The sequence below is a fragment of the Alternaria conjuncta genome (genome assembly GCF_024043145.1).
Source record: "Alternaria conjuncta strain BMP 0040 chromosome Unknown scaffold_4, whole genome shotgun sequence".
Classification (NCBI taxonomy): domain Eukaryota; kingdom Fungi; phylum Ascomycota; class Dothideomycetes; order Pleosporales; family Pleosporaceae; genus Alternaria; species Alternaria conjuncta.
Window position 1 is genome coordinate 520,264 of NW_026250093.1, and position 23,244 is coordinate 543,507.

Genomic DNA, 23,244 nt, shown 5'->3' on the forward strand with positions numbered 1-23,244 from the left:
GCAACAGGCGATGCCGTCCGGATCTTGCCAGCCACCTGAGCGGTAGGCACCAGCCCATGCGCGTGGCAGACACTGTCACAAACGCTTGGTCCCTCTGGCAATTAACAGACACTAGATCTGTCTGTTGGGCCCAGACTGACGGTGAGCGTTAGCACACAAGCTGCCATTAGGTCCTTTTGTTTTTCAAGTATCTGAGTGCAGCTGCATCGGCACTTGGTGGTAGCGTACTCTGGGGACAGCCGGCTTGACACTAGGCTACCCAGCTCTGCGATCGCGAGCAAGCAAGCGTTCCTCAGCTCCGACACCGTACGGGCAGTTTCCCGGGCTCCAACAAAGTCTTGGGACACCCTTCTCGAACGTTTCAGACAAACAAATGTGCAACTTGACAGCAATCGGAGCGTTCGCGGTGTTATACGGGATCAACGGGCCTGACCTCGCGAACAGACACTAGTATTGTACTAGTGTAATGTCCCGTCAACCGTGATGAGCCCGCCACTTTCCATCCATCATTTGTTAAGTTACACCCCTGATGACTGAGTATTACGCAACCAAGCTTGTAAACCTGGATATTCCCTACTTTGTTGACATTCTTGGCAGGCCGCATAGACTTTACCTTTTAGGCTTAGAGTTATGGTGTCGTTCTGTGACTAAGTAAAATGATGAATGGTCTTGAAACTCACCCGAGCTCACGCGAGAAAATGCCAAGATGTAAAAGTTCCAAGTGGGTCATATTCACGAACGAGCAGTGGAAATGGTGCAGGTCAACCCTGACTTGTTTGGCGTTTCGTAGATGGTACCTGCAGTGATGCGATGGTGGCGCAATGTTGTTTATAGTCTGGAACTTGAGGGTGTTAGTTGGCGTGAAAGTGTGCGCCGTCTAGGACGATTGTAACAAAGTTCGGATTCGGGTTCTGGTGCGCTACTAGGTAGACTCTAATTTGACTTGATCCGATTGGTCAAGCACCCAGAATCCTCGGATGCGATTGGCTACAGATCAAGGGTTTCAAGGTTGCTTGTCCGCTCCCCTCTCACATGAAGCACCCTCATGCCCAAGGACCTTCCCTATGACGAGACGTCGTCTGTCGTCATTTGGAATATGCAAAAATAACTTACTTTTGCTTCTCGGCATCCTGCTTCATGCCGCCCTGAATCCATTTGCGGCTCTTGGCAGCGTACTCCTCCATCTTGTTCTTGTCTGCAAGGAGCTCTTTGATCGTGTGAGGGTCCGGGACATGACGACCCTTTTCAACACCAGGTCGGGATGTCATGCGCTCTTCCCAGGCCTTGAGGGAAGGGAATTCATCAATATCAACCCCAGCCCAGCCTGCGGACGCCACCCAGCCATAGTGCGAGATATCTAGCATGTATCAGCACATATCATCATGGGTATGCTGGAGTATCCAGCTGCTTGTGAATGTTGGGTAGGATATGTCGATTTGGATCGAGTTTCAGATAGATCATAGATGCTTCCATAGATGGTGCCATCATCTGCGGATGTAGATGTAGAGCTCACCGCTCAGTACATTCGAGGGGAGTGCTTACCGGCAATTGTACATTTCTCGCCACATAGATACGGCCTGTTATCTGAAGCAAGATGCTTGTCAAGCACTGAGTACAGACGACGTGTCTCGTTCTGGTATCGGTTGACACCGTACTCAATGTGCTCAGGGGCATATCGTGTGAAATGGTCTGCGGTCCACGTCAACCTGATATCCCAGCTGACATGGTACGTCTCGGCTCCATTGCAGTATTGTGAAGCAGTCTGACGCCAAAGAGGCAGTAATCTGCGCCACCAGGGTGACTGTGCCTCCGATGGCTTCTGGAAATACCTCCACATCGGAACCGACCCCCACATCGGAACCAAGATCTACAGCACAGCCGCTCGAGCGGTAATGCTGTCTCGTGAGGCTTTCCTCGCTTACTATGGGAAGACTGATTCGATACGGTCATCTGGGTCGATGGAACCTGAGTACCAAAGCCAAGACGATGGACTCGGCGATCAAGCCATGCTGCGCCCATCTTACTATACATAACAACATCTCATTGCCGCTCCATGTATGGTATTGAATGACGACACCACCTTGAGAGCGGTAACGAACCGTTGCTGCAGCGGGTGACAAGTCCACATGATCTCGGGACTGCCGTGAAAAAGCAAAAACCAGAAAGAAAAAGCATAGGGAAAGTCATACTTACTAGCTTGACCCTGCATCGGACCAACGCCGGCGTTCTGAAAGTAAAGCCAATTTTTCATGGCATACCAGTCTCGTGTTCCCTTGGGAAAGCTGATCTTGTGATCTGAGTCGTAGCGATCGACAAGGTACTCCATGATGCTTCCGGATTCGAAGAGGTTGATAGTCTCGCCGTCGGTGAAGGTGTCGGTCAGTGTGGGGATTCGTCCATTGGGGTTCATCTTCAGGAACTATCTGCCGTTAGCATGGTATTGATGCGAAAGGGGAACACAAGGCTGACCCATTCTTCCTTTTGTGTGTTCTTGGAGATGTCGATCTTGTGGACTTTGTAAGGGAGACTGCGGATATCAGTAAGCTGAGCTAACCTTGAATGCATGATATCGTTTTTCCATAACCACTGTGAATTATGAGTAAAAGGATGTAGCGCTTTGGAAATGTACGTTATTCCGCCATGGCTAGCCAAGGGCAGTATCCAGAGGCATTCGGAGGTCTGGCACAAAAGTGAACCATCGCAACAGGCACTTTCCGATGTGCAGATGCTGCTGACCATACCCCAAGGTACTTCATGTAGGTCAAATTCATCTCTTGGCTTGTTTTTCGTTTACTTCAAGCTTCTCGGAAATACCGAGGTTGCTGTCCATTTCTTTCGCACTCGTGCAATGACAAGAGCCTTGACAGCGGAAGAGATGGAAATAGAAACATGTACTGCTAGGTTTCCCCAAGGAACATCCCCGAGATTGCAGGATACGTCTTACATGGTCAGAAAGATACGTACCCTAATTCCTCCAGAGTGATGGAGACCTTGATGCCATTAGGCGTCTGGGTGGTGTACAGGTTGATGTCCGATTGCTGAGACATTTTTGCGATGGATCGGTAGCTGTAAGTCGACACAGAAACAAGCAAAGAATCGCTGTAGTTTGTAGCTATATAGCTTGAGAACTGACGTAGTGGAGCTTTGTGATCAGACAGCTGCGATGATGAAAGTGGGGTGTAATGAGGGGCAGCTTCGGGCGGAACCAGCCTTCATGCTTTGTTAATAGTGCCGACGGCGAAAACTGCGGCGATTCGTAAGCGATTCAAGAATCCGAATCTTATGCTTTAGCTACTGTTGTCAAGAGCCTTGGTGTCAAGGAACAGCTAGTTCAGCAAGCTCATTGCTTAGAAGCGACTGCCAAAGCCTGCATCATCCAAGAGCAACGACAGCCCCAGCACTCGTAACTCGGCCATCAAACGTGTCCCTTGTACAGCTACGGAAGTTGGTGAGGACTATGTAGAGGCCAGCATTTCGTCGAATAAACCATAGATTCAAATGTGGTAGCAGCTGGAAACATTAGGTACAAAAGGAACGATTCCAAGGTTGTTAAGCAAAGCGGAGAACGGAAGCAGCCCCAAAGGTTTCGGCAAGTGAGTCTTCGACACAGCAAAATGGAAACTTGTCGATAAACTCTTACGGCGGTAGCTTCCCTAGTATCGCTGACGAAGCGCTGTACAGTCTGGTTGTACTGCACGCGCATAAGGTTGATGTTGAGATAACCGCAGGCTCTGGAATGGGCCAAGATCGCACTCAACGCGGGGTCTCGGACATGATAATATGATGACTAGAGACAGGCGCGTCGTGACAAGCTTACATAGTGATATCAGGCTACGAACTACGCGAATATGTGAATGTAATCGTGAGATTCGCGCAGCGGCGTGCACGTGATCTGCAGGGCAGCAAACCGCAGCCTAAAGCGGCCAAGCGCGCTCCCTACTAGCCTGAACCTTTGCCTCGTCGCGACAGCCTCCACTTTCTCACCAACTACACCTCCATCGCAACCACAACCTCTTGTCAACAGCAAATATGTCGTGGCGCAACCAGGGCATCACGGGCTCTAACAACATCCCTCTAGGTACTCGCCGTCGTTTCGGTGGAGGCGACGATGATGGCGGCTACAACCCATCAGCGCCCGCCGAAGGCTTGTCTGAGTTGAAGCGTGGCCGCAGTCCTGAGCGCAGTAAGTCGAGTCTTCCCACGCACTTCCATTCATCTGCTAACAACCAAGCTGCAGACTCTGCCGACGGTCCGCGACAGCGCAAGAAGCGCAACCGATGGGGTGACGCGAGCGAGAACAAGGCTGCTGGCTTGATGGGCTTACCGACTGCCATCTATGCCGCCATGACGACTGAGCAACTTGACGCGTATACTCTGCATCTGCGCATTGAGGAGATTACCCAGAAGCTCAAGATCAACGACGTGGTCCCAGCCGATGGTGACAGGTACGTGGCTTCCCTCCTCAAACGTTGGAGATGCTAACATGAACAGGTCCCCATCGCCGCCTCCCCAGTACGACAACTTCGGTCGGCGTGTCAACACTCGCGAGTTCCGCTACCGCAAGCGCCTCGAAGACGAGCGCCACAAGCTCGTTGAGAAGGCGATGAAGACGCTTCCTAACTACCACCCACCTGCCGATTACAGGCGGCCTACTAAGACACAGGAGAAAGTCTACGTTCCGGTCAATGACTACCCGGAGATTAACTTCAGTACGGAACTAACCCCTCTAACTCCCCTCTCCCTGTTTTGCTTTACCCCAGCCTTTGTCTTGACCAGCCTGCTCAGACTGCTGGATGTTCACGTGCATCTAGTGGCACCTGCAGTACAGCTATGTCACTAACCCTAACCCTTTTGCTCACAAATTTTTGATCATACACTAACCACAGCTTTTTGCACTAACAGTTGGTCTACTCATTGGCCCCCGTGGAAACACCCTCAAGAAGATGGAGACCGAATCTCAGGCAAAGATTGCGATCCGTGGCAAAGGCTCCGTCAAGGAGGGTAAAGGACGTTCTGATGCAGCTCATACCAGCAACCAGGAGGAGGATCTCCACTGCTTGATCATGGCCGACACCGAGGAGAAGGTCAACAAGGCGAAGAAGCTTATCCACAACGTTATCGAGACTGTAAGTCACCACTCTCTTCCCAATTATGTACATGTACTAACACTTGTAGGCTGCTTCCATCCCTGAAGGTCAGAACGAACTCAAGCGCAACCAACTTCGTGAGCTTGCTGCCCTCAACGGTACCCTTCGCGACGACGAGAACCAAGCCTGCCAGAACTGCGGTGAGATCGGTCATCGCAAGTACGACTGCCCGCAGAAACAGAACTTCACGGCCAGCATCATCTGCCGCGTCTGTGGTCAAGCTGGTCACATGGCTCGCGATTGTCCCGACCGCAAGGTTGGACAACCCTGGCGCAACGACAACCGTTTCCCCGACCGCGGTCAGCCAGCTCGTATCGCTGCTCCGGAGAACGAGCTTGATGCTTTCATGGCCGAGATGGGCGGTGCTCCTGGACAGCCTCGTGCGGCGATCGAGTACAACGGCAACGGTGCTGCTGGTGGAGACAGTTACGGTGGAGGCGAGCGTGCCGTCAAGCCCTGGGAGCGTGGTCCTACTGGTGGCTCTGCACCCTGGGCGCGCAACGATGGCGATGACCGTGGTCGCGGTGACAGCAACTCTGCTGCTCCTCCCCCCTGGGCTGGTGGCGGCGGCCGTGGCGGTCAGTCTTACGACCAAGGCTACGGTGCTGGCAACGGTGCGGCTCCTTGGGCTTCTGCTACTCCCACTGCGCCTGCGGCAGGTGCTGGTTACGGATACGGTGGTTATGGTTACGACCAGAACGCTGGCATGGGCGCTCCTGGTGCCTACGGTGCCCCTGGCTATGGCGCTCCTCCTCCTCCCTCCGGTCCTCCTCCTGGACTGGGTCCTCTCTTCCAGAGCTATGGTGGTGCTGGCAGCCCTCCTCCACCTCCCCCACCGCCGTCTGGATCTGTGCCTCCCCCTCCTCCACCGGGCGAGGCGCCTCCTCCTCCCCCACCTAGCGACGCTCCCCCACCACCGCCACCACCTCCGGCTTAGATGGACAGATGATGCAGCGATCGCGCAGATTCCGGATTGTGCATAGCCAGTTTTCGTGTCTATGCCCACTGGTATCTAGCTATTAACAGCTGTAGCAATATTTTTGTCTTGAAAGCGCAGATGATGGTCTTTGGGAGTCATGTACATCTAATTCGAGCAGAGAGCCGCTGGTATATGGCACAGGTAAGCTCACGGGCGAGGTCTAGTAAGTATGTAGCTTCTCGCACTTTGTGCTTGGATACCTAGGTGCTAGATATACTCTGTACATGAAAAAGCGAGGCCGTACTTGGCATTTTGAATGCAATTTCTCTTCGATACTTTGATGATACCTATACTTCGTGTGTGAAAAGCAGCCAACGGTTTCTGCAGTTATGATTTCCAAGTGAACGAGAAGTGACTACCTAGGTATGGCGACGTAGATGACGTTGCTCGCCAAGGCGGTGCTAGGACAAGCGGCGGGACCAGGCATGAGCGTGACAGGGCGGGCACATGCAGACAAGCTCATGTTGACGATGCGCGCTTGACTACTCGACCCTCTCATTTGCCTGTATCCTTCCCTCTAGATGCTTGCCTTGCGTGCTTCTTCATTTTCTTAGCGACTTGCGACCCCGCTCTGGGCCGCCCGCACTCACTCTCACCCACCCTACAGTCGCTATGGAGCGGATACGCGTGAGCAAGGTACGAGTCGCTGCGAGCTCTACAGGTTCCCCGAAGCCATGCTGATACTACTCCTAGGTGGAAGGCGTCTACCTCCTTCGTAGAGGCACGCGCTTCGACGGCACGCTGCATCTTATGCCCCACCATCTCGTCTTCAGCTACCTCCCCAGCCCGCCCGCAGACGCTCCTGCAGACGCGAAACCACCGCGGCAGAAAGAAGTATGGATAACGTATCCTATGATCAACTATTGTTCCCTCAAACCGTGCCCGCCCATCCTGCGCCAGGAGCCCTCGATCCGCATTCGATGTCGCGACTTTACCTTCTTTGCCTTTTTCTTCCCTAACGAGAAGAAGGCGCGTGACGTGTACGATAGCATACGGGCACTCTCGTGCAAGATTGGTAGACTGGACAAGCTACTCGCATTTAGCTACCAGCCAAAACCGCCGGAAGACCAACAGAATGGTTGGGATATCTACGACGCCCGCCGCGAATGGAAGCGGCTGGGTATCAGCCCTAAGGACACGGAGAAGGGCTGGCGGATCTCTGAAGTCAACGTGGAATATAAGGTACATCAGATGTGACATGTGAAGTCAAACACAGGTCTTGACGAGTGGAACAGTACGCGCCGACATATCCCGCCCTCCTCGTCGTTCCCACCAACGTCTCAGACAGCGTTCTCAGATACGCCGGCGAGTACCGATCGCGACAACGCATACCAGCCCTCGTCTACCGACATCCCATCAACAACTGCTCTATAACTAGAAGCTCGCAGCCCACACCGGGCCTGCGCGGGAATCGGAACCCTCAAGACGAGCGGCTTGTCGCAGCCATCTGGGCTACTAACCGTGGGTGGAAACCTGCGAATACCTCTTCTTCAAACTCTACAGAACTCACTCCCGACACCAGCGTTGTGAACCTGAATGATTCCAGTGCTAATAGCTCTTTTGTTGGGACAGTGGACGAGAATACGAACACCGGCAGGACCACCGCAGACGATCTGACGGCGTCTTCGGAGACAGATCCAGACGCACCAAAAGTATACGGAGCCCAGCAGCGTAACCTCATTGTCGATGCCAGACCTACAGTCAATGCGTATGCGATGCAAGCTGTTGGACTTGGCTCGGAGAAGATGGACTATTACCCTGGTGCGGAAAAAGCCTACCTCGGAATCGACAACATCCACGTCATGCGGAAGTCGCTTGATACAGTCATCGAAGCGCTAAAAGAGTCCGATCTAGTGCCTTTCCCTCCCAATCGACAGCTTCTGGCAAAGAGCAACTGGATCAAGCATATTGCCAACATACTCGACGGGACTGCGCTGATAGCCCGAACGGTCGGGATTATGCACTCCCACGTCCTCATACACTGTTCTGATGGCTGGGATCGTACGAGCCAGCTCAGTGCACTCAGTCAGATTCTACTAGATCCATACTACCGGACATTAGAAGGATTCATTGTCCTTGTCGAGAAAGACTGGCTATCGTTTGGACACATGTTCCGACACCGATCGGGTTTCTTGAGTCACGAAAAATGGTTCACTATAGAGAACGAGAAGATTGAGCGCAAGAGCGACGGCACTGGAGGCAGCAACCCCTTTGAGAATGCTCTCCGTGGTGCGCGGGGTCTCTTCAACCGACACAACGAGTCGAACGAGTCTCTCAACCAGCTGCCAGAGACGAACGTACCGGAAAACGGCACAGATGTTGCAGAACCTACTTCAGCAAAGCCGGCCCAGATCGGAGCTGCGGAAGAGCATCGCATCACCAAGGTGAACGAGCTGTCACCAGTCTTCCATCAATTCCTCGACTGCGTTTATCAACTGCACTACCAACACCCAACCCGATTCGAATTCAGCGAGCGCTTCTTGAGGCGCTTACTTTACCATCTTTATTCTTGTCAGTACGGAACGTTCCTCTTTGACAATGAGAAGGAACGCATAGATACCAGGGCTAAGGAGCGAACAAGGAGTGTGTGGGACTACTTCCTGTGCCGGAAGCAAGAGTTCATGAATCCAAACTACGAACCTGAGATCGACGATGCTGTTCGCGGCAAGGAGCGCATGATCTTCCCTCGGAAAGGAGAGGCGAGATGGTGGGCTGAGTGTTTCGGTCGTACGGATGAGGAAATGAATAGCTTTGGTTCTCAATTGCCGCCGACCCTTACACCACAGACCAGCAATGCCAGTACTGGCAGGAGTGGCACAAGTACGCCGATAGTTCAAGAACCTATCGTGACGGGTACAGAGACCGCGGAGGGAGCGACTGGAGCAGGTACGACCGTTCATCCTCCACCCACACACGCCGTCGGTGACCGTTCTCCGATGGCATCGAACACACCAAAACCCCTCGATGCCGCAGCTGCTCTGGGACAAGACCTAAGGCAAGGAGTTATGGCGAGCTTCGAGAAATTGGGGTTCACTGGCAACGGGAATAGAGCAGCGAGTCCAGCTGCAGCAAGCAGTAGACCAAGCGAAGACGTCGCAAGTGACATTGTGAAGCCAAGCTCAGACCTGAGTGCCGATATGGACACGGATCGACCAGCGCAAGATGTCACTCAGGACACGGTCGACAAGAAGCCGGAAGAGCCTATACAAGACAACGAGAATACGAGCTCCGGAGTGAAAACCGAACAGCCCACTGAGCCCGTGTCGCACCAGGCTGTCGATTTGGGGCTGGGAGCGGACATTGTGGAAAAGAAAGCAGAGAACAGGAGCAGAAGTCGACAAAAGCCTAGCCAGGCGGTGGCGGCGAAGAAAGAGGTTGAGATGGAGATGCAATAACGAGGTGGGGTGTCGGATGATCAGTAAGCTGGTCATCCTTATGAAGTATGGAATCATGGTAGAGGGTTGACGAGACACGGTAATGCAGAGTCACGATGAATGTAACGAAAGATACCCCTCGTTAGTACTTTTAGATGCAGCTCATCTGTCGGCTGACATGTTTCACGCAACGTCCTGGTTTAGGTCAGATCTTCGCCTCGCGTGGATGCTACACCCTTTCGCGAAGCAGCGAAAGCTCCAAACGACCTGATGCCAGATTGCCTTTGCTGATTTTCACACTGGTTTTCCTTTGCATGTTGGCTGTATGGAACGAGTCTGTGGCTTGTCAAGTCGAGCGTCCGTTGAGAATGATAGCCGGACACTTTGTTTCTAGCGTTCACTACCCCGCAAGAGGCGCCTGTTATATGTGTTGTTTGTTATCAACTGTTACACAAGCCCCACCACCCCTTCATCAAACCAAAACACTTCAGCTTCTTGAAATATCAACCCTACGACATAATCGTACTGTCGGACAGTGACATGACTTCGAAACCTTCACCACTCAATCTTCGCGATGCGATACGCATTGCGCTGATCTTCGCCATACTCGCATATGCCCAGCTGCTCAGTCCACTGCCACTTTGGGCGGTTGTTGTTCGTCTCTACGTTGTAGGCACTACGTGCGTTTCCATTGCGCACTTCAGCAGAGGAAGAACGGGTACTGCCATGGCTTGGGACGTCGTTTACGGCCTCCTTGTCTGCTTGTGTCCATTCTGGGGCAGGTCTCTTCTACGCATGACATGGTTGGGGTGCAACATTGACGGCTGGCGCTTTCAACTCGTCTATTACACCTTTGTTGCGAGGAAATTGATCTATCTTCTGCCCGCTAACTATGGCAGCGATGTTGAGGTAAGATACTCCACCCTCTTTCTAGACATACTCGCATGTTAACCGGAGGCTTGCGTAGGCATTGCTTCCAGAATATGAATATGCATATATTTATTTTCGAAGCTATGTTGGTACATTTACCTTGTTCATAGTATATCTGGCTTTCTGGCGAAAGGGATATAGTTGGATGGATGTAGTGGTCGCGCACTCCATTATGACCTCGTTTGTCGAATACCTTTACCTAGCACACGCGAACTATGTGTAAGTTTGCCTCAACTCCGCATGCAAGAAGAAAATTAGTATTCATCACATGTCAGACACCTGCAAAAGACTGGGCGGACAATTCGACAAGACATCTGGCCGTACAAGGACATGTTCACGAAGAAGTGGGCGACGAATGATCGGGGACAGCGGCTGTACAGGATTAATCATACGTTATTGGAGCACCTTGAATGGTTACAAACGGGTAGGGTCAAGGATAGAGATTGAGGTTTCTTTGGTATTGCATTGTGGGGTTGAGCTTTTTGTATTGCAACGACGCAGCGATTTCTGGTACACAGTCATCGAGTCGCCGTTTCCGAACGAGAACGCCCATGACTTCCATGTTTCTTTCGCATATCAGCTCTTTATCGTAAGGCTTGGGGCGGGAACTTTTCTATGTAGTTCCTTCGAAAATGGCACGTAGACGCAGACCGTTTAGCCTCAGTATGTCATCAAAAGCGTATGAACATGCAAAAGAAACTGCCTGGTGCCAAGGCCTCTGAGCCGCAGCTCCTGTATACCTTGGTGGGTGCGGGCGCCAATCTCCAAGAAATGAGGCGGGTGATAGAGCGGTCTTTTGAACCTGGCTAGATACGCTACTGCGTAATACAGCAGCCGAACAACATCTGACATGGCAGCAGGCCAGGCGCAACCAGTCAGCTTCTCGTATACGTGCCAAGAACCAGGTTTTATGCACGCCACCGTTATACCTGCGTCAAAGGGCGTCGTCGACTTTGGTATCAACACGTCGCCTAATTGTAAGAAACCTCCTGCTCGGTTTGGTGGGCGGTCGTTGCCTACTTAGGTATGCTTGACGAAGTACCTAGGTACCTAAGTCTATTCCGACTCGGCTCTGTTGCGAAGACAATCTGTTGTCAATAAGACGCCAAAGAAAATTACAGGAGACAGCGATCACATTTCTACCATGAATGCAGACTAAATGAGAGTGCGAAGTTCATTGAACGCAACTGGATGGTCGTGTGTGCGATGTGTGATTAAGTACCCGATACCCAGGTAGGTACCTGAGATCTCGGGTCCCGCAATGCACCCCAGAAACTGTTCGCCAGTCCGCCACGACACCACGCCACGGAGGGCACAATGGGCTATGTAGAATGAGCATGTATTGGCTTTTGCTCAAATCAGCTGTGTTCTGCAGCTGAGAAAGCTGGTGCATAAAGAGAGCAATCCTGTTGCGATATGAAATTTCCCTTCCATTTGCGCCCGCTTTGTTTCCATACAGTGATCTTGAATACATATATCCATCCATCTTTCTATGATGAGCCACGGCAGCAGTTACAATTACCTCAGCTGGTTGCATCATGTTGCTGGCACATGTGGTCCCCTATGCCTACACTGCCCCAACTTCTCGCCCGACGCACCTTACACCACGTTATCTTGTGAGCATATTGTTGGCTTTTCATAAGACAAATGCACTAATCATTTAGCGCCTTCCATCGCTCCTCCTGTAGCAAACCATGCTAACTTCAATCAAGCCCAGTCGACTTTTGTCAGACCAGGGAGTGCCACAGACACGCCCTCCATTGGTATCGGCCATGATGATGGGGCTGGTTTAGCTGAATCTGGATCAGCATACGCTTATACCACAACTACAAGCTCATTCCACGGTCATCAGAATAGCGATGATGTCTACCAGCCGATGGATGCACATTCTCAGCGCATCCAGGACACTTACATGTACGTGCTGAGGACTTACGGCCTCCATTATCCTGACTGACCTCACATCAGCAACATTGATCCACCGTTCCGACCCTTCGACGACGGCAACAACGCGCTCCAGGGATTGGAAGTACCAGAAGTGTTTGACTTCGGAGGTCAACCTTTCAATGACACACCACCCATTCCTGATCCAGCTCTTCCGAGGGCTGCATTCTCATCGCTATCCACTCCTCTCCCACACGGGCGGCCTCTCATGACCTATCGTTCGAACTCACCAAGTATCGACACGAACGAGGTCGTCAGATACGTGCCCGCTACTGGGAGGCTCATGTTTGTTTGTAGCGAGCCTCAGTGCTATGGACGTACCTTCGGTCGTCGGCAAGAGCTTGTGCGGCACTATAACGGGGCCCATGCACCACCAGATGCGGGCAACATGTTCTGGTGCGCAGTGCCGGGTTGCGACCGTGGTGTCCGACCATTCCCGAGAAAGGATAAATTGAACGACCATGTTCGGAAGGTACACATGTCGATGGTTGGAGCCGCGTCGTCGAACTAACTATGTGGTAATGTAGTGATGTACAATTAGATTCTGGTTGACAAGGGTTATCTGTTGTATCAGAGACGAATACCGAGTGGGCCTGTAAGGGAAATGCAAGCAGCCGCACAGTCGTAGTTCTTAATACGTATGTCATCTGGTAACGCGAAGTAAAATCCCTGGATGTCAAAGCTATTGCACGCCATTCAAGTCGCCCAAGGATGGCCTCCTTTCCCAAACTTCGCATCACAGAAAGCCAACTTCGTCAATCTCTTTTCCAGAATCTCTTCCTTGTGCATCTCCATCTCCTCGTAATCCCAGTTCACACTCACCATGCTGCCTCGCAACCACTCTGCTCTGTCCGTAGACAAGAAAAGTGTCAAGCCTCCTGTTAGCATGGGATCGTCAAGGGCAAAGTCCAGATACTGCTTCGGCGGCATGTCTGTTGCGACGAGGCCAGGGAAGAGGCTGAATGTGCGGATGTCAGGCTGTTCATGATGAAGGAACTCCATGAACTTGGTTTGCGCGAGTTTACTGGGGATGTAGGAGGAGAAGTCGGGATACATGTCGCCCAATGTTCCGGTCGAGACCGAAATCACGGTGCCCTTGCCGTCCGGCGCTTGTGCGAGGAAGTGGTGCACGTTCAGATGCACGGCCTTGACGTTCACTTCCTAGGCGGGTGTCAGTAACTATGGAGGGGCTTCTAGGAAAGAGAGGGGTCTCACAAAATCCTGCCACCATTTTCCTGGCTCACACTTGCCAATCATGGCTTGCGTCAAGGATCCGGCGTTATTGACGAGGACATCAATTCGGCCGACGGCTTCTGCTGCTCTCTTCCACAACGTCGCAACATCTTCTTCCTTCGTGATATCGATGGACCCAGACGAATGCACGATCGTCTCATCTTGGCCTAAGGCATCCAACTTCTCAACAACCTCTCGTAGTTTCTTTTCGTTCCTTCCGGTTATGACGATAGCCTTCGCACCGGCAGTTACCCATGCTTCAGCAATTGCTTGACCAATGCCACCTGTGGCCCCAGTGATTAGGACGGTCTTGCCTGCAGCTGAAAGGGTAGGGTTGCTAGGATCCAGGAGAGGGTTGTTTTTACGATGCACTTTGCTCGTGAGTTGGACGGGCCAAGTTATTGCATCGTAGTCTGGTTGGTCAGCCATTGTCCTGAGAACCGATGTAGGGAGTATGGTACTCGTTGTACAGTAGTATTGGTATCTATAACATGACGCGACTGCGGGGAATCTGTGCGCGTCTTGTGCCGTACCCACAATATGCGGCACGCGATAAGTACCTTCCGAAGCGGGATGCCGATGCCGACGCACGATCGCGGCGCGGACCACAGTCGCTAGTAGAAAGCACACGTCGCATATCCTTCGAATACGGGAACAGGATGCCGAGCCATGTGAACACAGTCATCGTGTGGGTGCAATTAATGAAGTAATAGGTATCTCAGATTCGCAGTTACTGTGTTTGTCCAAGACCCCAAGAGGGATCCAATATATCAGCGTTGAACCAGTCCAGAGAAGGTTGCGACTGAAACAGCTGCCACATCATGTCGTCGTTCCATGAAGATGGCATGATACCAGCAGTGTTGTCACTCCCGCTATTGTTCAAGATGCCAGGACCGTTCCCGAAAGCTGCCGACATGGGATAGGTGGTCAACGGTCCAGTCGAGTCTCCAGTTGGGTGCTGTGTCTGTCCATGGGTACCAGAGCCCTGCACCAGGGGCCTACAGAGGCCCAGCAGCGTGGCACACAGCCGATGTAGTCGATGTACATACTTGTTCTCTGTAACGAGTGCAGAAAGACCATCGGTGACATCTTGGAGGAGCTGGAAATCTTGGGCGCTGGATGTACCGACGACGTTGCAAAAGACGACGAAGAAGGGACAGAGTGGGTAAGAAAGCATGCTCCTGGTCGTTGTCAGTAACAGTGTTTTCGCCAATTTTTCTTGCACCTACCAAGCGAGATAAGGATCATAGCCTTCAATGAAATGGTCTAAAGATCTTCCGAGCTCCTCTATGTACTTTGCGCACTCGAGTGCTTTCCGGGCGCTTTGGAGGCACTCTTCTCGTTCCAAGGGATTTGTCGTAACGGTGGGACTCAGGCGGTGGACCGACGTCAGGGTAGAAAAGTATCTGAACTCCATGCTTTTCCAGTGTATGAGAGCATCCGTTCTGCTATCCAAGAGATGCAGTTGCCGTTCCTTCTCCATGAGCTCGTAGATGTCCTTCATCTTTTTCCGTAGTTGCGCAACCTCATCGTTGAGTATAGTAGGCGATGGCTTCGTGTCCAATGTCAGATCCAGGATCTTGTCGAGTACGGGAAGCATCTCTAGAATGCTCATAGGGCTGGCTGGATCGGCTCGTAACAAGTACGAGGCTTTGACCGGAAGTTGAGGAAGAGATCTTGGTCGCAGCAGCAAAAGGCTCATGATACTGTCAAGAAATGCGCATTGGCCGACAAGTGCATAGATTTCGCTTTCGGAATCACTTTCAGGCATTGGCTTATCAATGTGGTGATATCCCAGAGCTACAATAGTGCGAGATGCATGTGCCGTGAGTTCCCAACAACTCACTGGGTTACCCATAATTTGCATCATGATGGCCTGCATCTATTAGTAAATCATCTCGAAGTAGCACAGCTACCATAGACGTACCCCAGTGATCAAGGCCTGAGCAAGTAGTAGGGATGGCGCGGTTAGGAAACTAATGCGGTCCAGAGCAGTAAGCGCTGCTGTCAGATGATTGAACTCCATTTGCTGGATGTGCGTTTGGACGGCTGCGCTTTTGGGGCCTTGTAGCTGATTTGCGTATAGTACAACAGCGCCTTGAAAGTGCACAATGACCTTGTACAGATTAAGGGTCTTCTCGTCCGCGTTTCCTTCCATTAAAGCGAGCGCGATCTTCTCAAACGCCTTTGGTGGTACATGATCGACAGTGTGGTAGCGAACGGCAGCGTTGCCTCGGTCTTTGGATTCAGCTAGCAGTCTCATCAGTTCTGTGTCAAGATTCTCCAAGCATATCGACTTACTGCCAAGGATAATGTTAAAGATCTCGCGCTTGGATATTTCAGTAGAGACATGCATCGACTCGTCAAAGGTACTTCGATCAGTCATGGTCGGCGTTGGGGTATTTGATAGCTGGTCAACGAACGACATGGCGGTCTCGAGGACCGAACGCTGATGACCGGACAGCAGTCCATTGGTAGAGAGCTCTTTGCTAATATGTACACGAGCTTCATGTGCTGTCTGGGGACTGTTATCAACATCCGAAGCTGCCACCGGGGCCGGCACGTCTAGCGAGCTTGTTGTTCTCTGCCTCTTTGTCGGTCGGTCTGACGATGCTTCAATGGTCGGTACAGCGAAACTGTTTGTACACTCCTGCTCCTGCGCCAGGCTTGGGCTTCGGTGAACACTCTGGACCGAGTGTTCAAGACTCGACAGCCGCTCCACGAGAGCTTTTATTTTTTCGTCCCTGCATCATCATCAGAGCTGGAACGAAAGGTGCTAATCGAGAAAAAGAACTCCTGTTCTGCATCTGTCACAAGCACGAGAGATGGGCAGTTGCTTACGTCCGAACTTTAGGCTTAGGAACACGCTTGTGTCTGTTGCGCAAGCACTCCGTCTTGGCTGCCACACAGTTTGCACATGGCTCTTTGCGATCACATTTCACCTGCGAGCTGTCAACGCTTCAGTCGCAATGCGGGTAGTGGCCCGATTGGGTCGGCGACTCACCTTTCGGGAATGGCATAAGTCGCACGCGGGGACGCCTCCATGAGCAATCCAATTCTCTTCCGGCATTTTGTAATCCTGAGAGTAGTGGAGAACGCGACAAAGTAAGTAGTCCCCGACTCTAGGCTCGCTGCTGGAGGAGGACCGGCTTGATGCTCGGATATCTTGGCAGATTCAGACGGGGGAATGATCCGTCCGAAGCTCCGACGTCATCTGCCCGACGTGCCCGGGACTGCCTTGTCCATGGCAAACTCCGAGGGCAGTGAGACATCGTCAGCAAGCCCAAACCTTGCTGCACGGTTGTTGAGACGAAGGCCCAAATATGATTCTGCACCCCTATCCGTACGTTGTCCAACCGCGATGGCAGTCATGGAAATGAAAAGGACCGCTCCCCGCTGACTGCAGCTGCCGTTCTGGCCACGTGATCGCGTTAGGAATATACGAGTGAGCACTCATATCTCCTGGGCCGCGCGTGTTCGAGCGTTGCATGTCGCGTCGTCGCGAAAGCAGAGATCGAGGCACAGGCCCAATGAGAGCCGGTTTTATGATGCGACAACCGTTCCCATCTTATTTTCAGCACGTGGGAATCCTCCAAAGGTGCGATGACTTGCAGCGATTGCACGCGTGGCAGGATCACAGAAAAGCAAATAAAATATGCGCAGAATTTCACAGCCGTTTCAGGAAGGACGCGATACACATTGCTGGCTGCCCCACGGCTACTCCCGCGAGGCTAGCCTTTCTGGTTGGAAGTGAAGGGTATTTGGTTGGATGGGGAGTTGAGGGCGTAAGTAAGACGCGATTGAGCGATGCAATGTCATCAAGCGAACACGCCGTCACGGTGCCGAAGAAGGAAAGTGGTATGGCATGTCGCTAAGAGGACGTGGGATACCGACGTTTCGCGACGTGAAAAGATATATTTCCGTGGTCGTACAGATGTCATACTTACCAAGTATCCGGTAGCAGGAGTTCTCGAAGGAGCAAACGTGCAGTCAAAGTCTGCAGTGTTTGGAAGGAACTGGTATCCATTACCCCATCGGTTCCACCGCGATGGAAGCGAAGTCATGGAATTTGATGAACATGCCGCGCTGTGTGGGACGAATCAGTCATCGTGGCAAGCATCGTCCACGTTTCGCCGAGGCCCTGCGTGTGTAACGTCTTTACGTGACGTGGGATTCGGTGGTTGAGCTGGTGCGCGGTCCTGCAGCGCGCTACTTGGAGGAGCGTGCGACGGATTAACACACCGTCTCATGTGACAGCGCGTTTGACAGAGCGCGTTCAGAACGACTATCCTGAACTCACCAACTCTTCAGGCGCTGCGCCGCTTGAGACGATTGACTGTGCCGCCTACGTTGGCGCGAGAGAGGGTCTGTCTCACGAACAAGGGGTGGCGTGTGTGGCGTGTTTTGGTCAGCGTCGACCTCAGAATTGGGTTGAGAAGATATCGACACAAGACTGTCAGACCCCTGACTCGACCAAACGGGCTCCTTCATTACTACGCCGCTGCCTACATGCATCAATGGACATTCAGAGGATGCGGATGAGGCTGGTGCTCGAGTACCAATGGAGCAGGCGCGCCTTGCCACATCGAAGACGCCGTGCAGAAGGAGCGACCGGCATTGGGTCGGGTGCGAATGTTGATGCATGCCGTGAAGCCTGAGTGCCGGGTAGGTGACGGGCATGCATGTGAAATGGCGATCGTTCGCTGCAGCAACAGAAGGCCGTCGGCGGTGTAGAAGCAGCAGAGAAGACGGCGGACGTACAGGCTTCTTGGGCTGTGTGGCATTGAGTGATTTTGCCACAATCGGGCCACTATCTCTGTCCTCAGCGCGCTGGCAAAAAGAAGGCGGTTCCAAAGTTGTTCTGCGTTGATGCGACGGGAAGCCAATCAGATAAGCGAACCCCAGGCTGCGTGGGGTGTATCAGGAAGTCGCGATAAGGGACAGACCACCATGGATCCTTCCCTCGCTCACGGGCGCCTACGAAGCGTCTGGTACGGGTGACGACCACGTCCATCCAAATCTTTGACGACGCTGCACGTGGACCAGCGTCTACCAGAGCCAGCATCCTCACTGCGGAATCGGGGCGCTGCTCCGCGTCTGCGATGACGAAGAAGTGTTACAAATGGCCTCAGGCCGTCAGGCTCGGCTCGTGTGGGGTTTGGCTCACCGTCCAGAGGCAGGGCCTGGCACGTCTTGTGGGCGGTGGAGACAGGCGCATATCAGATGAATGCCGTGGCCGCGATAAAGCGTCGCACAGGGGCGCGGCGTCGAGAAGCCACCCGGTGTGCTGCAGGGCATTGCGGCTGCAGCAGCGCAGGCACGCAATGAGAGGGCACATGGGGCCTGCGGCGACTCCAGGCGGTCTCGGGGCTCCCACGCCCGCCGTGTCATTGGCGCGTTTTCTGGCAGAGGGCGTGAGTCTTATCTCTTACTCCTGGCTCGGCAGCCACCACACACCCCAAACTCCAGCTTCCAACCGCACCCACAACCAGCCCAGCACTGTCCCCGCCCAGCACAGGGCTGGCCATCCCCGGCGCGGGAGCTAGTTCCAATGCCAAAAACAAAGAGTACCTGCACATCCCAGCGCCCCAAAACCTGACCCGCACCCACTGCGCTCCTACGCTCTCTACCGCTGCTCCAACCCTCACCCTCACCCACGGGTGCACAGGTCTGCCGTCCTTTTGATTGTGCCACCTTCCACTCGGATGCTCCCGCGTGCACCGCCTGTCCGGCTCTGAATGTGCGTAGTCCATGATTGCTTATCTTGTGCGCCAGCCCCATACATATCCGAGCGACATGCCTGTGCCTGTATATTACGAGCCTCGCCCCAGCTAACCGTTGTGCCTCAGGCTCTTGGCTTCGTCTCCCCTGCGTGCCATACCGTAGACACAGTCGCTCCTTCCCTACACCCAGAGACCCTCTCTGCCGGCCTTCCATGAGCCGCCCATTACCCATACAGCAACCACGCTACGACCACCACCTCAGGTCGACTCCTGATGTTCCATAGCAACATCCAGGCCCCCGTCCATCCGACTGGAAACCCCGCGCCTGGCGACGAACCTCAGCTCCCCCGCGGAGAATGCGGCTTCATCCTTCCACCGTCTGAGGGGCGGGGCGCCCGCCAGCGCTGCCCCTGCCGTAGCTTCTATCCCGACTCCATTATACGCTCCCGCTGTGGGTGCGGACACCAGGCGTGGAACCATGAGGCCCAGCCCATCTCGACTGTGTCAGCCGAGGCATACATACAGGCAGTAGAGCAGATGAAGCGGCTGAAGCAGGAGGTCAAGCGCTTCGAGACGCTGGAGCAAGACTTGAAGCAGGAGCTGTTCAGGGAGCGGCTTGCTCGCGAAGAGCTGGTGCGGACCAACCATGCAGTACAGGCACGCATGTACGAGAACATGCAACTTCTCAAGTTGTCTATTGACGACCGAGTCGAGGCTGTGGTGGATAGGACAACAGAGCTCAGCGATCAGATCAAGGTGCAGGGCGAGCGGCTCATCATGGTAGACGAGTTCAGCATGGATTTGGAGAACAGAGTCGACCGGGTGGAGCAATTCAGTGGCATGTCGCGAGACGTCACGCCTGCTGCCTCGACGCCAAAAACGCGTCTGTCAACACCAAAGGCCTCGCCTGCGCCGCCAATGCCACTGTTGATGCAGTCAAATCACACCCTTGGTCAACTTCCGATTCGAACTGATAAGAAGTACCCCCTTTCGTGGAGCGTCCGTGTCGTCTTCGTCCCACGCAAATCGCAGAGGTTCGCGTACGATCCGGACAGCAATGGCTACCGACGATGTGCTTCGCGCAAGCTACTACAAACCCTCGAGTTCCCCAGTCCGGACAGCTCCTGTTTCGCGAATGGCATCGAGACTGCCTTCAAGGGCGTGTTCCGTGGCAGACCATGGATGCCAATGACCGGTCATCGCCCAGCCGACGAACCCTATGGCCGCATGGCGCTGACGCTCTTACCACCTGATCTCGTTCACCGTGGTGTATGGGATTATCCTTTCCTGGAAGACCACTGCATCGCGCACGACAAAATGCAAGGAGATCTCCTGTACATCACCCTGCAGTATGAAGATGTCACCTGGAACGAAATCCGATTCTTGCCTCCCGTGACTGGCATCGACGAGACCTGTTGGGAACACGACGAGGAGCTTGACGGCACTGCCAAATACAAGAGCCTGGACTCTGAGATTATGTACGACTACCAGGATCCTCCTCCTACTTATTCATCTCGAACTCACTCGATGGCGACTAGGGCGCCTTCGGGGCTGGACGTCCTCGCCAACTCCGCTGCCATGCTGAGTCCGATCGAGCGCGCTCAGACAGCATCATCGGTTCGTTCTTCTAGGCTGAGCCCTCTGAGCCCTCTGCAGCGTGCGCCAACCCAGTCGTCAAGCCATTCCAGTCATCCGCGTTTTTCCTCCGAGCGCAGTAGCCTTCGCAGCTTCGACACGGAGACCACAGATGATGAGCATCGCGACAAGAAGCCCAAGCTGCGATCGAAGCAGAGCATGCCTAACGTCAATGGCAACGGTCATGCGCAGCAGCCAATGTACGTCTCGGGTCGCTCCAAGCGTAAGATGCCGGTCAGAGAGAAGGGACCTAAGGAGCCTCTGCATTTCAATGTCGCTGGTGTCGCCAAGGGCGGGCTTAACTTCCTGCACCCTCGCTCCTCGAAGGGAAAGGAAGTAGCCCATAACCCGTAAGACAACAATGTCTGGTCTCTTTTTTCCTTATGTACAAAGTTTCTTATCTGCACTCGGTAGAGGCGTTCACGAGTAAAAGCCTCACTTTGTTTACAGGATACCCACTGGCGTTGTATATTATGGTTGGATGTACCATTCCGATTGCGTTTCTTCCCTGTTCTCCTCAGATCTGTCGTTGCGTGTTATGCAGTCATCATGCACGAGACGTATTCCGGAGCTTCAGCAGACAGATTTCCTTTCTCGACTATAGACGACTCGGAAGACAATATGTTCGCTTGAACCAAGAGCCTGCAATGTACTCATAGCTCGCGCGATGAAGATGACGATATTCTGGTACACTCACCGTGCGAACCCTTGGAAAGTCTCGACCCAACCAGTGATCTAACGACAGACGTTCTTGCGCTATCAGGATGATCTACGAACAAGACACGGCCCGTGTCAAGCTGCCGCATCCAGGAAGCTGTCGTGCGCTCATGTTGGAAGAGGCTTGGTTGTGGGTCCTCCGATAACGTATCGTGCCACCCTGCGCTGATAACCGCTCGCATAACCCCATTCCGCATTCAATAGCCAAGGCGGCGCAGCGGAATTGATATGAAGCAATAGGCCTTGGTCAGTGATTTGCCCAGCCATGATACCTTGGTACTGTGCATGATCGAATTGAAGGAGGTTGATGCTAACGGCGAAGGACCCCTTCTGAATCCGATGTCATATTTCCCATATCAAGACACCTTAGAGTGATCGGCATAGGCAGCAGCCTTGCAACATCAGAGCCAGATGTCACCTGTAATCTGCCGGGTTGCGGACTGTGCCGCTGAGAAGTTCGGGGTGACTAACCCCGCCATCTTGTACAGTGTGATGATTGAACATCTACAGGCCAGCCTGACAGAACCCGGATCCCTGCGACTCAACTTCTCCAGACTGATAACATGTCGCTCAAACCGAAGGACACTCGTCGGTCGGACTCGTACGTGCAACAGACAGGGACAACCATCGCATCCACTTGGACCCCCTCTGTGGACTCCACAACTGCTGTGCTTCCTGCAAGCGCCCCGGGAAACATATTGCTCAAATGTGCCGTGTGTAAAGATCTACTTGTGACAAACGATGGTCTGGATATGAGCTTTCGCGCAATGTGTGCCGCTTCACGTTCGGGCTGCCAATCGTGTTCACTAGTGGCTCATGTTCTGCGGGCATACGGGGTGGACCTCACAACAGATGGCAATGTCTATCTCCTTGTTGAAGGAGATAACACGCTCAAGCTTCGATTCGACGGCGCGATCTTTGAGGGTACATTAGAGGAGGTTGACCTCTTCGTTCTCGAAGGTTGGTCGCCATGCCCTCATAAATGGTTTAGTCTATACTAAATACAACAGACAGTACTTGCCCATGGCTGTCAATAAGAGCGAGACCAATAGAGCAAGCGAGCTACAGTGCAACGCTGTCTGCAGATCAGATCACACGATGGATGGAAGATTGTAGTGCTAATCACGGCAGCATGATCTGTGGCCGTGCATCAGCTCCGAAACAGCTCCCGACGCGGTTACTGCAGATAATTGGACACCAGAAGCTTCGCCTGTATACACCATCTTCGAAAGAGAGAGGGTTTTATGTCTGTCTCAGTCACTGCTGGGGAGGTTCCGTGGCTCTACAAACAACCCATGCAACAGAGCTAGAATTCTGCGACAACATACCTTGGCATTTATTGCCTCGTACTTTCAAGGATGCTGTCGATCTCACCTGGCGGCTTGGGCTGCAGTATCTGTGGATAGATTCATTGTGCATATTGCAAGACGATATCGATGACTGGCGTCATGAAGGCAGCAAGATGGCTTCCATCTATTCCAACTCATTCATTACGCTGGCTGCGACTAAGTCCGCCAACTGCAACGGAGGTTTATACACGACAGAAGAAACCCACAGAAAGATCA

At 53.0% G+C, this 23,244-nt stretch overlaps 6 protein-coding genes across 6 annotated transcripts; 3 read left to right on the plus strand and 3 right to left on the minus strand.

Moving 5' to 3' along the window:
- Positions 1-1,109: 1,109 nt before the first annotated feature.
- On the minus strand, positions 1,110-3,047 carry J4E85_002986 (uncharacterized protein; the record flags this gene model as incomplete). The annotated part of the gene is made up of 5 exons (XM_051467259.1): positions 1,110-1,357; positions 1,543-1,689; positions 2,194-2,419; positions 2,470-2,527; positions 2,965-3,047. 5 exons carry the CDS (start codon positions 3,045-3,047, stop codon positions 1,110-1,112), a joined length of 762 nt encoding a protein of 253 aa, XP_051328418.1.
- Positions 3,048-4,029: 982 nt separating this feature from the next.
- Positions 4,030-6,084, plus strand: BBP1 (Branchpoint-bridging protein; the record flags this gene model as incomplete). Its single annotated transcript, XM_051467260.1, has 5 exons — positions 4,030-4,183; positions 4,238-4,445; positions 4,492-4,709; positions 4,903-5,126; positions 5,176-6,084. 5 exons carry the CDS (start codon positions 4,030-4,032, stop codon positions 6,082-6,084), a joined length of 1,713 nt encoding a protein of 570 aa, XP_051328419.1.
- Positions 6,085-6,738: 654 nt separating this feature from the next.
- On the plus strand, positions 6,739-9,521 carry J4E85_002988 (uncharacterized protein; the record flags this gene model as incomplete). Its single annotated transcript, XM_051467261.1, has 3 exons — positions 6,739-6,762; positions 6,820-7,308; positions 7,362-9,521. 3 exons carry the CDS (start codon positions 6,739-6,741, stop codon positions 9,519-9,521), a joined length of 2,673 nt encoding a protein of 890 aa, XP_051328420.1.
- Positions 9,522-13,067: 3,546 nt separating this feature from the next.
- J4E85_002989 (uncharacterized protein) lies at positions 13,068-14,033 on the minus strand (the record flags this gene model as incomplete). The annotated part of the gene is made up of 2 exons (XM_051467262.1): positions 13,068-13,532; positions 13,587-14,033. The coding sequence occupies 2 exons, from the start codon at positions 14,031-14,033 to the stop codon at positions 13,068-13,070; spliced, it is 912 nt and encodes a 303-aa protein (XP_051328421.1).
- A 301-nt stretch (positions 14,034-14,334) lies between these two features.
- J4E85_002990 (uncharacterized protein) lies at positions 14,335-15,990 on the minus strand (the record flags this gene model as incomplete). Its single annotated transcript, XM_051467263.1, has 4 exons — positions 14,335-14,785; positions 14,834-15,480; positions 15,532-15,854; positions 15,906-15,990. 4 exons carry the CDS (start codon positions 15,988-15,990, stop codon positions 14,335-14,337), a joined length of 1,506 nt encoding a protein of 501 aa, XP_051328422.1.
- Positions 15,991-19,600: 3,610 nt separating this feature from the next.
- On the plus strand, positions 19,601-21,316 carry J4E85_002991 (uncharacterized protein; the record flags this gene model as incomplete). The annotated part of the gene is made up of 1 exon (XM_051467264.1): positions 19,601-21,316. One exon carries the CDS (start codon positions 19,601-19,603, stop codon positions 21,314-21,316), a length of 1,716 nt encoding a protein of 571 aa, XP_051328423.1.
- Between the last annotated feature and the right edge of the window lie 1,928 nt (positions 21,317-23,244).